A 15,478-nucleotide genomic window follows, 5' to 3' on the forward strand; every position below is an offset into this window, starting at 1 on the left:
GGCCATAGTGCATACCGGTTTCAAACAGTCTTGCAGGGTGACATCAGCCCCTTCCACCTCCCAAATTAAGGGAAGACTAGACCTTCAAGACCCCTCCAAAGAGGGGACCCACAGAAATCCTTAGGGAGGGCTCTAACAGAAGCCCTCGGGGACCCGGCTCCAGGGCAAATACCAAAAGGCATGATTTATGTTGGCCCCATAAAAAGTTACCGACTTTGACTAAAGTTAAGTTTAGAGCGTTACCCAAGATAATCACGTTCAGTGACTCAACCTCCAGACTCTTTTCTATGTAAATAAAAAAATACCCATTCCAATTAAAGACCACCATGCAGGAAGAATGAAGCTCGGAATTTTCTAGTGTTCTTGCGAATTGTCATTCCATTGGAGATCTCGGACCAGGCTGGACACCTCAGTTGATTCTGTTTGCGTTAAACAATCAATGCCTGGGACCTGCTCTCGATTTCAGACTTTAAAATACATTTTGCACAGCTGTCCAGCTACGCGCTCGGGATTACCTGCGAAATCTGCCTGCTTTGCTTTCAGACATCTTGTCGAATTTAACAGGTCCATGAAAATTCAAGGACAGCTCGACCATCTTGTAACGACACCAGGGTCAGCAGTCAGCAACGCACTTTTACCACTTTTAACGCCTTTGGATCTTTCGCTCTACGACAAGTACTTAGACCTCAAGTTTAAATCAATGGGAGAGCAATCTGGGGGTGCCAACCAAACAAGGCAAAGGGGAAAATTTAAAGGGACCTCTCAGCTGCCATGTGCATTAAACTATATGGTGGCTGGAGGCCATCTTTGATGTCTAAGGTAGAAAAAATATAAATTATATGCATTGTACAAGAGTTAGTTTTTGAAAAATCTTTTTTTTTATTACTATACATGATGTATGCTTGATTACTTTATACACGTGTATAACATGTAACGAACATGGATGAAATGTACACTTTAAAGTTTGCTTTTTTCTGTGGCTTTGTCGGCGGATGATGCGGACATTGACCATTAAATCATGCTGCATGTCGTAACAGGCCACTTAATTACACCACTAACCGCAGAGACACGTAAGCTAAATTTAGCAAACAGGAGAGTTGCAGGGTTTTATATTGCCAATCTCTGCCGCGCCCACTTCTCTGTCAAACGATTCACAACGCCATTGGCCCGTAGTGACACTATGCCCCGCCTCATGCACTAGGAGTACCAGCATGGCGACACGGCGGCATCCTGCCTCGTCTTCGCAGAGCGCCTTGTGCAGGATGCCAGACGTCCGGCCCGCGGATTGGTCAACGTCGCGTCTCGTGACCCATAAATGTCTTCCTGTTGCAAAATGGACATCGGCGATTGGTCTCTTGCAGAGCCCGTCCCCGCAGATAGTCTTCGGGCTCCTCCCACCGTGACGCGGGCTCACCGCCGCCATTTCGTGTGACCGAGCAGCAAGGAAGAGGTGGAGGCAGAAGCGCAAGCCGGACACGGAGAGGAGGTGTTGAGAAAGACGTTCGGTGAACAAGGCAAGTCTTTCTTTATGTATTCGGTGTCGTTTTAGGTGTACCTTATATCTATATTTATCATTAAGGCATCCCTATATGCGTATTATACTATATTATACTATATACTATATAACTATGTATGTGTTACTGTATAGTTGCTAGGTAAAATAAGTTGAGCTAGGTGGGCCCTTGCCTTATTAGCCACGAACGGGTTAATAGTGATACCTCAGTAAAAAAAAAAGAAGAAAAAAAATTCAAGATGGCAGGAGGTGCCACCTGGGATCTATTAACCTGCCTTACTTTATTCTGTATGGTTTAGTGTGTGTAATCGATCCTAGATTGCATTCTGTCTCTAATATTTATTTATATGGTGTCAGCCATCTAAAAGGTAAAGGTATGTAGCTATCCGTGTGAGTCCCCGTGTGGCGGGTGTCAGCGTGTGGTTCCGGGACGTGTTACAGGTATGAATGGAGTCCTGGGTGCGGAGCTGGAAGAATGCGTTATCTGATCAGGAAATGAGGATGAGCCGGGTTCAGGTTACGCGTGTCGGTTAACGTGTAGCGTATGTTTCATTGTAATCTGTAAGGATTATCAATGGGAACGCAGGGCTGTGGATAAGGATTTAGATCAGGGAGAGTCGGCAGGTACCTGTCCGGCCATCAGCGAAGTTTAAATCCATTGGTGCCTGATGGATGTTTAAATAACATTTAATGTAACAAAGTGTGGGAGAAGAAATGTTACAACAAGAGACCCCAATCCAAAACTAGAGGATTAGATGGAATGTAAGGAAGTTTTACTTTACAGGGAGAGTAGTGGATAAGTGGAGCAGCCTCCCAGCAGGGGGGGGGATTTAAACAAGCATGGGATGGCATATGGATCCAACAACCGATTAAGGTTTGAGTCTCTACAGCAGGAGAAATGCGCGACGAGACGGGAGCCGAATGGGGCCGATGTGCCGGCAGGTTCTGTGTTACTAATGCACCAAGTTGCAGATCTATAGATGGTTTGGGAACCTATAGATTGTGCTGTATGTTCCCTACGGCTCATGTTGCGAGCTGGTATCCGTGTAGACGGAGTTTCCGGTTTCTTCGGTTGTTCTTCAGACCGGTTGGACGTCCCGTCACGCCAGCTTTTCGAGTGTTTCCATGTAGTGTTACTGAGGTGGATCGCTTGTGAATGTCGCTGCGCATGCACACGGGCCCCCAAGCGTGTCCCTGCAGCACCAGCCGGTATATTCACATCACGTCTGGGAGAACCGGGCAGGACCGCCATCAGGAAGATAAACCCGGAGGATTCCCAGCGCTCGTCCGCCGTGTAGAAGTCCTAACGGGGAGGCCGTTATTCCCCCCCTGTCTGGTAGGAGCCAGGAGCATTGTGGGTACTCACAGCCATGGGCAACTCATCACACAATAGCTGGAGCCACTCCGGGCCGAGTGAGTCATGTGCTGCTCGTGACGTGTTCGCTGGCTGTCCAGGAAATAAGTGTCAGGAAGTAATGATCTCCATGGACGGACGGACGAGGACGTGCCGAAGGACACCCATACCCCCCCCCCTTGGTTCTTTGCATGTTAACGGTGTTAACCTTAAAAAAATAACCGGCACCTATGTAGATCGATGATAGCGTGTAACATGCGTGTGCTTGATGTAAAGCGGCTATGTTTTCCCATAATTCTTAGATTTTTGCGCGTATGTATATTTGAGAGAAATACCGTAAATTCCTTAGTGCTGTAAGTAAGAGACAGGGCTGTAATGTACGGGCGAGGTGGATATTGTAGTAGTGGTTACAGTGTTTCATTGCCCAGCACTGTGGTCTGTGACACTTATACTCGGGTGGGATGGCTTTAGAGTGGTACTTCCAGTCACTTTGGGTGTGCAGATTTTTCACTAGTGTTGCAATCACTAGAGAACTTTGACACTGTGTGCTAATCTCTAAAGCAAGCTTCACAAATGTGTTTAGAAATTAATAGCATGATAGAGAATCCTGGGAGCCATCTTTTTCTTTTTCTTTAATTTGGGAGTCGGATCTATAATGTAGGAGCCGTGGCAAATCAAATTCCTCCTTTTAAATTGAGAATTGTACGGATCCCCCCTGCCGGCATTTCTTTTTTGCAACCCCCCCTTGCGCATGACTCATCTGATAATAGCGATGCTTTTCAAAGAACGTTTCCCATAAAACGCGTCGCTCGTTATTCCTCGGTCAGACTGGTGACATGTCGCGAGTGGGTAGGAATTCACATCGGAGAATGAAAAGGGAGAAAAAAGCGTGGGTGGCGGAGGAGCTCGCAAAAGCGGGTAGAACATTTAGAAGGGCGTCCATCGTATCGGGGGAGAGCAATGCGCCTCAACGTCTCCTTACTGAGCGGTGGCTACTGGTCTAAAGATTGGGGTCACTGAGCTGCTTTCATGGAAACGAGGACATTTCTGTCTGTAATATAATTACAAAAGGGTTTCTAACCATCAATTATCCCTTTAAACTTAAACTTGGATCAGCGAACACAACGTGCCATTGGAACACAAAGGAGTGATGGGAGTGATAAAGGGCCATTGGGACACAGGAGTGATGGGAGTGCTAAAGGGCCATTGGAACACAGGAGTGATGGGAGTGATAAAGGGCCTTTGGGACACAGGAGTGATGGGAGTGATAAAGGGCCTTTGGAACACAGGAGTGATGGGAGTGATCAAGGGCCATTGGAACACAGGAGTGATGGGAGTGATAAAGGGCCATTGGAACACAAAGGAGTGATGGGAGTGATAAAGGGCCATTGGAACACAGGAGTGATGGGAGTGATAAAGGGCCATTGGAACACAGGAGTGATGGGAGTGATAAAGGGCCTTTGGAACACAGGAGTGATGGGAGTGATAAAGGGCCATTGGAACACAGGAGTGATGGGAGTGATAAAGGGCCTCTGTAAGCCTATGAAGAGATTCCATTAAAGATTAGCTGTTTCCAGCTACAATAGTCATTTACAACATTAACCCCGTCTGTGCTGGATTTCTGATCCATTTCATGTTATTTTAACAGACAAGATTTGAGTTTCTTTCAAAAACAAGGAAACTTCCAAGTGACCCCAGACTTCTGAATGGGTGTATGTGTGGATTTTGTTGCCACGGATAAGCCGAGTTACTGAAACATCTGACTTGTAGATCTAACCAAATAAGTTATCGCTAGCTTGTTTTGAATTACTGATAGGCGATGGCCGGTCCCTTTTCATGGACTCGTAATATTCCAGATGCCCAAGGACCTGTCAGTGTCAGATATCACATGGGTGAGAGACGGGTGGGTTTTGTGAAGTGGTAGCGTCGCCCTGCCGCCCGTCGCTGGTGGTTCGGTTTGTTTGCTCCATGACTTCCCAACCATCCAGGCTATGTATGTGTGGAGCCCCCGACCTCATCGCAGGGAAGGTGCACACAATCCAAGTACATTTGCAATCTTGTAAGAAGGGTATTTATAAAATAGCTACCAAGCTTCCCTCTTTAGTGGGGCAGTCCCAACATCTCCTCCCCTCTTTCTAGATGCACACAAGTCAAATTACGGCCGAAATCTTCCTTGTGAACACCGGGGTGTCTCCCTCTCTGTCACGTCGCCCGCGGGTCTCCTTGCTTTGGTAGATTCAGGTGGTAATTTCGCTCTATTGTATTCTGCCGCCTGCTTTAGCAAAATGACTGTTTGTACGTCTGCAGTTGCCGTGACAACCACCCCCTCCATCCTGTATTCTCGTTGTAAATCTTTCCAAGATGGAACGGTCGTAGAAGCCGGCGGGCCTTGGCGCTAAGCGAGGGAATGCGTGATGCGGGAAGCGAAGCTGCGCGGTTATTATGGTCCGGGTAATTAATTGTGGGGGCTGCGGTGGGGTTCGGCTTCCGAGGTTACCCTGAACAGCAGAAAACAGCCATAGAAAATGATCATTAATTGGGGAATCCGTGTTTTGCGTAATCGACAGTGAAAAGCGTTGGTTCTGTTCTCTTTGATGGTTGTATGTCCGCGTTAATGTACACGTAACACGCTACTCCTGACGTGGCTGTTCTCTCCTCTCCGCAGGTTACACACTACGATGGGGAATATCTTCGCTAATCTGTTTAAAGGCCTCTTTGGGAAAAAGGAGATGAGAATCCTCATGGTGGGCTTGGATGCCGCGGGAAAGACCACCATTCTGTACAAGCTGAAGCTGGGCGAGATCGTGACCACCATCCCAACGATAGGTGAGAAAACGGCTCGTCCGCGGGCTTCACGCTGGAACTGGGCTTTTCCTGGACTGCTGATTTCATTGTGTTTTTTTTCCTCCCCCTTAGGTTTTAACGTTGAAACCGTAGAATATAAGAACATCAGCTTCACCGTGTGGGACGTGGGCGGTCAGGACAAAATCCGGCCCCTGTGGCGTCATTATTTCCAGAACACTCAGGGTACGTACACGGCGATGCGTCCATCGTTCTGGGTGCTTTCTCGGGTTCTGTTCAGCAAGCCGTGGAGATAAAATGTCGCTTGATGTCACAGATATCATAATACATGCTATGTACTAAAATAAACCCAGCGAATGGCTTCCAGGACTGAGGTGATCAACTTTTTGCTTCTCCGCTCACAGGGCTCATCTTTGTGGTCGATAGCAATGACAGAGAAAGAGTCAACGAAGCCCGGGAGGAATTAACGCGGATGCTGGCGGAGGACGAGCTGCGGGATGCCGTGCTATTAGTGTTTGCAAACAAACAGGTAAAGTTAGCCACGTTCAAAACATAGCGATTCCCGGACGGGTAGGAGGGTGACGGCACTTAACACCCAATTTATAGCATATATATATATCAGTGTATTGCGTTCTACTGGCTATCTGGTTCGGGGGGGGCCTTAAACCCCGTTTTCCCCCCCATCCTTTACTAGTTACAGGGCATGTATATGTTAGCCGGCCCCGGGCCACCGCTTGTCTTGGTCAATGCACAAAATCTGAGCCGCTTCAGGGTTTTTTCACACTGCCCCCTGGGGGTGGGAATACTCCGGGGCAAAGTGATCAGAAGCACGGGGTAGATTTGTGCTTTTTATTAACTTGCTTTACATATTTTGTGGCCTTTGGTTAAGATCTAAAAGTGCTTATTTCTTATTCCCAATGACTCTGTGGATTCACAGAAGTGTCTCGGAAGCGTCTGTTCTGCAGTAATATAACTTGCTTGCAAATACCTTTTTAACTTTTGGCGTTTAAAGGTATTAAAGCACTCGTGATGATCCCCGCATTGGTTAAAAGAAACACGAAAGCCCTGTAATAGACCAAAGATTATTCAAGGGGCCGCAGCCGGTGTGGCTTGGAGTCTGCGGCAGATACATTATTGTAAAGTGATTTGATTTCTCGTGTGCCGCTGCTTATTGGTGGTTTTTTTTTTCCCCTGTAGGATCTCCCAAATGCGATGAACGCCGCAGAGATCACAGACAAGCTGGGCCTGCACTCCCTGCGCCACAGGAACTGGTACATCCAGGCCACGTGCGCCACCAGCGGGGACGGTCTGTACGAGGGCTTGGACTGGCTCTCCAACCAGCTGAAAAATCAGAAGTGATCGCTTTCCGCGTGAAGACCCTCCTCCTCCTCTATACCCCCTTTTTCCCACCCACAACCCATCCTGTTCAGCATCTCTGCAGGGCTGGCCAGCGCCTCTGCTGCCTCCCAGGCGGCGGGCTTGTAATCTGGTTGCACGTGCGCGCCTTTGGTGGTGTGTGCGCCCCGCGCGCCTGTGTGAGTGGGAGCAGCGATCTCACACCGTGCCTTATACATGCTTAGCAGTATTAACCCCCTCTGAGAAAACACTACCCGCCGCGTCGCTGGTTTCCGCACAGCCCGTGTCTGCCCCACGCTGCGGCAAACGCAGGTTGTCGCCCGTCTGCTGTAGTGACCAGCAGAGTGTTTGTTTTATCTTTTTGTGCGCTGTAGTGACGTCGCTTGCGTTACCCAGAAGGGCATCTCGATCGTGAACCGTTATGATGTCATTGTTAAAGTGATGCTTTGAGAGATGCTCCTGGCACGGCTTTCGTAATGCTATAACACCCACGTTAACCAAGGCTCTCAGCGTTTCGTATGGACGATCATTAATTTAAACTCTTCCTCGTGGCGTGCGAAGAGGGGGCCTTCTATCGTTTCTCGTCCCCCCTCACCTGAGCTTACAGGCAGAGGTGAACGTGTTTGAAAGCCGACAGCCTGCAATGACGTGTGTTGTGATTTTTGGCTAGCAGTCCGGCTTAGCTCCTGTAAGTCTTGGTAGTCACACATCACCCCCTCCACGCGCCCAGGCTTATTTTGCACGGTGTGGCCCAAAGAGGCGGCTATGAGGGTGTTGCGGAAACGCTGCGGGTGGTTACTTGAGATTCCAACAACTCTTCCAAGCCGGCTACCACCTCCGACTGGGCATGGGCGAGCGAAAATAACTTTTCTCATAATCCGCGCCGCAGTTTGTACTTTTCTTTCCTCTCTAAATACCTCAACCTGCTCCCGGCGCTGCCGTCACGCACACCGCATGTCTATCCCGGTTTAAATGATCTTTTTTTTTTTTTTTGGCAGAATTTTTAAAAAATGGCTCCTTTTTTTGCTGACGTGCATGTGATATCATCAGCCTGGCTCTCGGAGGCTCCTGAGATTTCTGCTCCCACTCTTATATATTTTTAATCTTATTTTGTATGGGGTATCCAAAAAGTCATTTTTGGTATTCCTTACTCGGAAGGAATTCTGTACAGTAATATATGAATCTAATGTACTAACTTTTTTTTTTTCTCCCCCGTTCGGTTTTAATGTCATCTCAGCCCCTCAGCTTCATTCGGAGAAAAGAAATGTTTTAGTGTTAATGGGAACTGTAAGTGACTGGGCTGAAAGAGTTAACAGACGGCTTGTGGATTGTCCCAAAAGGGGGGTGCTAGCTCTCCCATGACGTTTGCCCAGTTTATAGATGCACTGAGCATCATGGGAGTTGTAGTTCAGCACTTGGACAAGTCCATGCTGTACGGCCGTATATATATATATATTTTGAAGGAATGCGTCTTTTGATGCACTGAGTAAGTTAGGGTTCTTTTAAACGATATAAATATTATTGCTTAACTTGTTGGTAAATATTAAATTGGGTTATTAGAAAACACACAGAATTTAATCAGGGAAATAAATGAGATTTAAATCCAGAAAATCCACCATCTCTGGTTCCAGACTTTCGGGGTGTCGTAAGCATAGCGGGCAATCAGAGGTTAACTTGGAAGACTCCTGCATCATTTACGTTATGGGGGAGGGGGCAGTTATTGGCTGGTTTCCCCCCTGCTAATGCCAATAGTGGTATGGTCCTTCCCCTGTATTAGTATCCTTTTCTATGACCTCACAGTCTTCGTAATCTTTTAGGAGCCTTGTTACCTCGTGTTTGTGGCTATGATGTCGTTGCAGCACTGCAGAAGTCTGGTTACCGGTGCTGACGCACAAACTAAAGGGGGGCTCCGTTCCATTTTCAACCTTTTTTAAAAAATAAAAAAAAATCCTCCTAAGACCATTTTTTCATTTTTTTTTTCTTGGGTACTGGGGAATGTAGCTCTTAACAATTTTAAATATATATAAATATAAACTTTAAGTCTGTAAATGAGACCACGTTTCATATCTTCATGCATATTGAACATTGCAACTTTAAGACAAAAAAATATTTTATTTCTTGTATAAAAGGAATTCTAAGTAAAAAGTGTGAAATATGTGATGTACAATTGGACCCGATTTTTCTTTTTTTTTCTGGTTTTTGTTTTCTAACCATGTGGTAATTTGTCTGATATGCTCAACAATAAAGTCTGTATTGAAATAATTCCCGCTTTGGTGACTAATTCCTGAAACTTCTTTCCTTCGGGTTCGCACAGGTATTCCTCTGGCGTGTTGAACAGCTCATGAGCTTAATAGAAATATTTCTGATTTATATACCACCATCATATTCAGTAGCGAAGTACAATGGATAAGAGGCATCATGTAACTGATAAATAGATTGCAAGCTCCTAAGTTTTTTTTTTTATTTAATATTGTATGCAAAAGCTACTTCATTATAAAGCCAACGTACAGCTGACCTCATAATAGAGCAGATTTATAGACCCCTGCTTGGTGTGGCTAACTAGCCCTGGGCAGATGGTCTTGGTGGCATCAGAACTCCGTGTTTAAAGGTTCTGATATAGTTCCATAGGATGGATCTTACTCAATGGTTTCCAAGCAACCGGTTTAATAAATACTTGACAAAAATTGCAGACACGGAGCCGCATCGTTCCAGAAACCAAATCTGCCCACATTCTCTGGAGCAGCGATTACAAGGAGTGTTCCGCTTCATTCTTATGTAAGGGTGCGATCCTGTAAAAGGCTTACAGGGTGGTCTTACCATCAGACGATCCCTGGGGGCAGCGTGTACCCGCTGGAATGGGGCAGGAAACCCTATACGGTGTTAAATAGTTCATGTTCCTTCCTTTTAGACATTGAGTTTTAAAATTATACGCATTGGCAAAGGGGCAAATGCGTTTTAGGACTCTGTAGACCCCTCAATGCCTTAGAAAGGGGGGCATCCATGCTATCATGCATTAAAGTGCATGTGATGGCTGGAGTGCCCCTTTAAAATTAATCCATCTGGTCTGTATGTAACAGATATTGGGCAATTTTTAAAACATACAAAGTTGTACATTTCTCAGATATGGGTTTGAGCATATTAAGCAATTCTGATCCTATGCACTAAAGGAAGTGCGTTCCACGGTTGCTATGGTGATTGCACATCTTCCATCGCTTAGCATCAGAACTGGTCTTAGAATCCCAACTGCAATTGTTTGTTTTTTTTGTTTAATGGCTGTGAGAAAGTTAACACGCAATAAAGTTTTGCTGGGCTGAATTTCTTTCTGCCGCAACCTAGCTTTGCCATCGGCTATTTCACGCGCTCTTTGTGGCCTTCTCCAATATGGTGCCAGGTCACGTGACCGACTTCCGCTCCTCTATTGCACAGCGAGAGAAAAAAAAAGCGGGTGATGCTTGTAATTGTGGCGGACCGTGTGCACCATGGAGCCGGAAGTTTTAGGGTTTTCGGTTCCTACCGAAAGCAATAAAACTCTTTTTGTGTGGAATATAACGGCCGAGCTTCTGGAAGGCGATATTTATGTGAGTGCTTCCTGGCGGAGTGATCTCAATGCGTGGTAATTTTATGTGCGCCACCTCAGCCGGGTCTATTTATGTGACACAATTAGTTACAGGTCTTCCTGTTTCCCAATTAATGCAGGAAGGTATAATAATTGCGATATATATATGGCGCATTTTATTTTTTCCATGTAGTGTATAATTTACTATAATTGATTTATTATAGTTTTATTAGTCTCAACCCGCAACTAGAGACCCAGTAATAACACAGGATACTTTATACTAGTAGGGTTATTAACCCTTAGCATCCTCATATAATGTTTATATGAACTGCCTGATAATTATGCCCTTTTTGTGTACTTTTTTATTTGTTGAATTCAGACGCAAGGGACTACTTTACCTCAGAAAAGCCAAATACTGCCCCTCAGTGAGGTACTAACATAGCACCCCCACCATGTCTGGGGTCCAAATGGCAAGAAGAGGGTCTGGATGAGTCGCAGAAGTGGCTCCGCTGGGCCGTCTTATAGGAAGATCCACGGCGTTCTCTTGCAGAGCACCGTGAGGTGGCCACATGACTCATATGGCTGTTCTGTAGAACAGCAATGGAACACCACAGGCCACCATTGATTTTTCATCAATGGGCCAGTAAAAAGAGGTCAGGGATCTCCCTAGCCGGTCTACCCCACCGGCCACAAAAGTGGAGCAGTTAGGCAGTTACCTGGGATGGTGCCAAAAAACTGAGACTGTCCCTCGAGAACTGGGACTGCTGGGTGTGTGAAGTAATAATTGCTCCTTGTTCTACAGAACAGCCATATGTTTTCCCTTTAGCCCTGCTATCCAGCTTCTCTGAGGCAAATTCTCAGCGTCTGAACTGAATTGGAGGCTTTCAGGAGCTCCTCAGGTGACTGTATGAATGAGTCTATGGAGCCATATCCTAAATCATCTGTATTGTGCTGGCTGGCGGTACCGTACGTCGCGCGCGTGCAACGACCCTATTCACCTAACTTTCAAATGGGCTTTAACTGATCTAATAGAAGCCACATTTGATTTACAGGAATCAAATTATTTATATGGCATCCGCTGATGATGCCGCACTTCTCAACCAATCGGGTCACTGCAAATTGAGGGTAAAAGCGTGCCGCTCTTGAGTGTAATGAACCTGAATGCTTGTGGCAGCTTTTTTCCTTTTAATCTGCTTGTAGTTTGAGCATCAGGTCATCACGGGAACATCTCTAAAGAAATGAGGCTTAATCCAGATCCTCATAAAATCAACTGTTGCAGCTTTATTGCGCAGTCCTTACAAAATCACAAACACACGTGGCGCAGAATATCACAGAGGTAAATGAATGTATATCTGCGCAGGCCACCAGTATATAGCCGCCTGCATGGCGGGGTCTTTGGGCAAAAGGAGAAGTAAATGAGGGTGATATTTGTTTCCATGGTCTCCCATATTCATGTTATTTCATATTTCTGATTACAGCGTTCTCTACTAAATGTGTTCACTCCGTTTGGGGTCCTGTACTCCCTTAAACTTCTCCCGAATGCTGGCGGTAGTGAACCCGGTTACTACGCGGTGATTAAATACTTCTCCTCCCGAAGTGCCAGCAGGGCACAAGAAGCTTGCGACAGGAAGACCCTCTTCCAAGATGCGCCTCTCAAGGTATGTGCTGGAATGGCGAGTGTGCGTAGAAATATACCTGGTGTGCTATTCCTTTTCATTTTTTATGTATAGTTGTCCCCATGGATGTTCTGTTTAAAGGAAAGCTTCATGGTAAAAACATATTTTTCTCCTTGAGCATAACCCCCAGCGCTGTATACAGTAACATAACCCCCAGCACTGTATGCAGTAATATAACCCTCCAGCGCTGTATACCGTAACTTTATCTGCAGACCTGGAGCCGCCATTGCTGTCAGTCATGTGATATTTTGGGTGCTTTTCCCGGGACAAACACCGCACTGAGCTGATGCTTTATGGCAATGCTAATGAAGTCCTATTTATCTAATAAAATCCTTTCTATGTCATCATTTTGCCCCTTCTTTTCGCTCTTAACAAAAATCATTTACACCAGTTGCTATTTTATGTTTTTTTATTCCTGTTTTACCCCTTTATAAGCCAGTGGGTTTCTCTAATAGATTATATGAAACTATAGTATATGAAAATTAGAATTGTAAATAAAACACCCTATTTAAAAAAAAAAAAAAAAAAAAAACTTGTTAACTAGAAATAGTGGAAATGGTGGAATTTTTTAAGGGAATCGTTGTGGGCAGTAAGTTATATTTTTGAAGTTAAAATAAATAACTTTATTATCTTATTGTTCAAGCGTCATCCAAGTTTTCCAATGCAAAATCTGTGCTTTATGGTGAAATCTCTGTATTTAGGTTTATAGTTAATCCTAACACTGTGAAGGTTTTTGTTCTACTGGAAAATAGTTTGTAAATAATCATCTCTTTGTTCCTTTCAGGTGCGAGTCTGTAACAATCAGAAAGGATTTCAGTACAAATCTCTGGCATTAAACAGTAACAAGTGCCAGGATCTTGCCAATTATTACCTGGGATTTAACGGCTGGTGCAAGAGAATAATAGCCGTGAGTTGATTAGATATATATATATATATATGGAGGTGATATCATTCAAAACACAGACATTTATTTGGGGCTCTGGCATAAAATTAAAATTAGGAAAAAGTAACAGATCAGCTCCAGAAATGTTTAGATCCCGGAGTCCGTCTGGTGGAGATTTGGTCACCTCTGTGTTCTCCCCTGCAGCTCCACAATATCTCTGGCTTGGACGAGCTGGAGGATGAGGGTGCTGAGCAGGAACCGAAGAAGTTAAAGTACCTGTGCGTTTTGGAAGTGACGCTCCCAACACATGACATCTGCAGCAGGGGAGTGGGAGTTGCAGAAGAGGAATTGGAGAAACAAAATGGTACTTGTATAGTTCTGTAAACTTCTGAAAGATGATGCATACATTTTCAATAGAGGCCACCGTTTTAGCTCCTGGGATCTTTGGCTTCCTGTCCTTGAAATGCTGTTCGCTTTACGCCAGGGTTGGTTTAATGCTTTTTTCTCAGAAAGTTTACATTTTATTTTGGGGTACAAAACATTCCAATTTCCTCCGATGCAGTGAAGTAAGATCTTTAATATTGGTAATATGTTTGTTTGTTCAGACCCGATGGAGTTTCTCATGAAAAGTGGAAAACTGCAAAAGTATGCCGTCCAGAAGGCGATGTCAGATGCATTTCAGAAAATCCTGCTAGTGGTTTTCGGTAAGAAGGAGAAGTCTGTCCTCGTAATGTACGCTAATAATCAAAGTATCTATTCCGTACCATGAAACATATATGTATTAAAATAATACGTCGAAAGCCTTAGTAAAACTGTGGTGGGACTGTGCCATGGAACTAGACACAGTTTACATGGAAGAGATTGAATGATTTAACGCTTCCTACTGGATCCATTAATCCTTATGTTTAAATGAAATAGTTATTGTGCTTTCTGGCCATAAAGACAACTCAAACAGTACATTTGGAAAACGGCAGAAGTCACTTATCGTAAACAGAGCGCTGCATGATCGGTAGGGATCCTAACTGGTTTTATTCTGATGAGCGACATCTTTTCTTTGCACTAACCAGACAATGGAAAGGTTGCCGTGGAATATGTACCTTCCAACGATGGTGCTGTAGACTGCCTGTCAGAAGAGGAGCTGCAGGGCTTGATCCAGGTAAATCAGCACTGAAATAGTAGTATTATAATATTACGCACACATTCATTCATTACCACTGGCAGGGAAAACCTGCTTTTGTAAAATGTGCTGATTATTGGGCAATAAGTGGTTGATCTCATTATCTCGTATTGTCTCCAGAACAATCTGAGGTCTTGGAGCACGTGGTTAAAAAAGAGGGCAGATGGTTCTTATCTCTGCTGATACATTTGTTTATATGTTTTTTTATACAGTTTAATAACCATAGAATGCATCTTTTCTTTAATCCAAGCCTGAGCTTCTTGCATACCCGTGTTACATCTTTTGATTCAAAGAAAAATTAATAGTTTGGCTTTCACTCTTTAATTGTGGGTCAGATTGATCTAAATCTTACATTGAATTGTTTGTTTAAGAATAAATCATATTGTGGCAGAACTTTTGTATTCCTTATCTTTGATCTCATGGGTGTTAAAGCTTGAGCTGATTATTTTTTTGCTTAGGTTCCTTAAACTAGCCAGAATTATGTTTGTATGCATCTTTCCAACCATTTCCCCCCAATTTGCAAGGCCATATGTCTGCTTTTTACCCTTCTTCCCTTGTCCTGGATTTTTTGTAAGACATTTTTCCTTTACATATTTCTGTTATTTTAATGTTATGGTCAAGTACATTTCATGTCCTTCCAAAAATACATTTATGTGTTTTTTGTTTTTTTTTAACCCTTTAGAATATCACAGATTCCTTGACAGGTATCTTGGCTCTTGGAATCCTCTTTAGTGGCGAGGCCACTAATGGTTGTGGCAGGAGGTTAGCCAACCTAGTGTCGGTCTTGGTCTTGACCCCACTCCATGTGTTTATCATGTGTGTCTCGTAGCATTTTTAGTTTTACTTTTAGATTTTGGCGGTTATTTCTCCTTAGAGCCCATGTTTCCTGGTAGGAACCCAAACTAACCCTTTACTTTATATTTCGTCATCCAATAACAAGGAAAATCACTTCTAATGCATCTGTCCTATTCCGCAGGTAAACGACTTCTCTTGGACCGAAACAAATCTCGATGGAGAGGAGGAAGACCTGGCTGACCTCACTTTCTACGAGAACACTATGAGTGATGTCATGTAAAATGGATAAAGGACATTATAATTGTCCTCTTACAGGACGTTGCTAGATATCCCAAGAAAATATTTTAAATGATGTATTTGTAATAA

The 15,478-nt window shown here is 44.4% G+C and overlaps 2 protein-coding genes across 2 annotated transcripts; both read left to right on the top strand.

Annotated features, from left to right (window-relative positions):
* Window positions 1-1,404: 1,404 nt before the first annotated feature.
* LOC128471075 (ADP-ribosylation factor 1-like) lies at window positions 1,405-7,564 on the top strand. Its single transcript, XM_053452924.1, has 5 exons — window positions 1,405-1,514; window positions 5,533-5,693; window positions 5,784-5,894; window positions 6,074-6,198; window positions 6,867-7,564. The coding sequence occupies exons 2-5, from the start codon at window positions 5,546-5,548 to the stop codon at window positions 7,026-7,028; spliced, it is 546 nt and encodes a 181-aa protein (XP_053308899.1). The 5' UTR covers window positions 1,405-1,514; window positions 5,533-5,545; the 3' UTR covers window positions 7,029-7,564.
* Window positions 7,565-10,472: 2,908 nt separating this feature from the next.
* Window positions 10,473-15,452, top strand: RDM1 (RAD52 motif containing 1). Its single transcript, XM_053452866.1, has 7 exons — window positions 10,473-10,603; window positions 12,060-12,239; window positions 13,042-13,164; window positions 13,345-13,504; window positions 13,746-13,844; window positions 14,208-14,296; window positions 15,294-15,452. The coding sequence occupies exons 1-7, from the start codon at window positions 10,505-10,507 to the stop codon at window positions 15,390-15,392; spliced, it is 849 nt and encodes a 282-aa protein (XP_053308841.1). The 5' UTR covers window positions 10,473-10,504; the 3' UTR covers window positions 15,393-15,452.
* Window positions 15,453-15,478: the final 26 nt, after the last annotated feature.

The sequence above is a fragment of the Spea bombifrons genome, chromosome 13 (genome assembly GCF_027358695.1).
Source record: "Spea bombifrons isolate aSpeBom1 chromosome 13, aSpeBom1.2.pri, whole genome shotgun sequence".
NCBI classification, from domain to species: Eukaryota; Metazoa; Chordata; class Amphibia; order Anura; family Pelobatidae; genus Spea; species Spea bombifrons.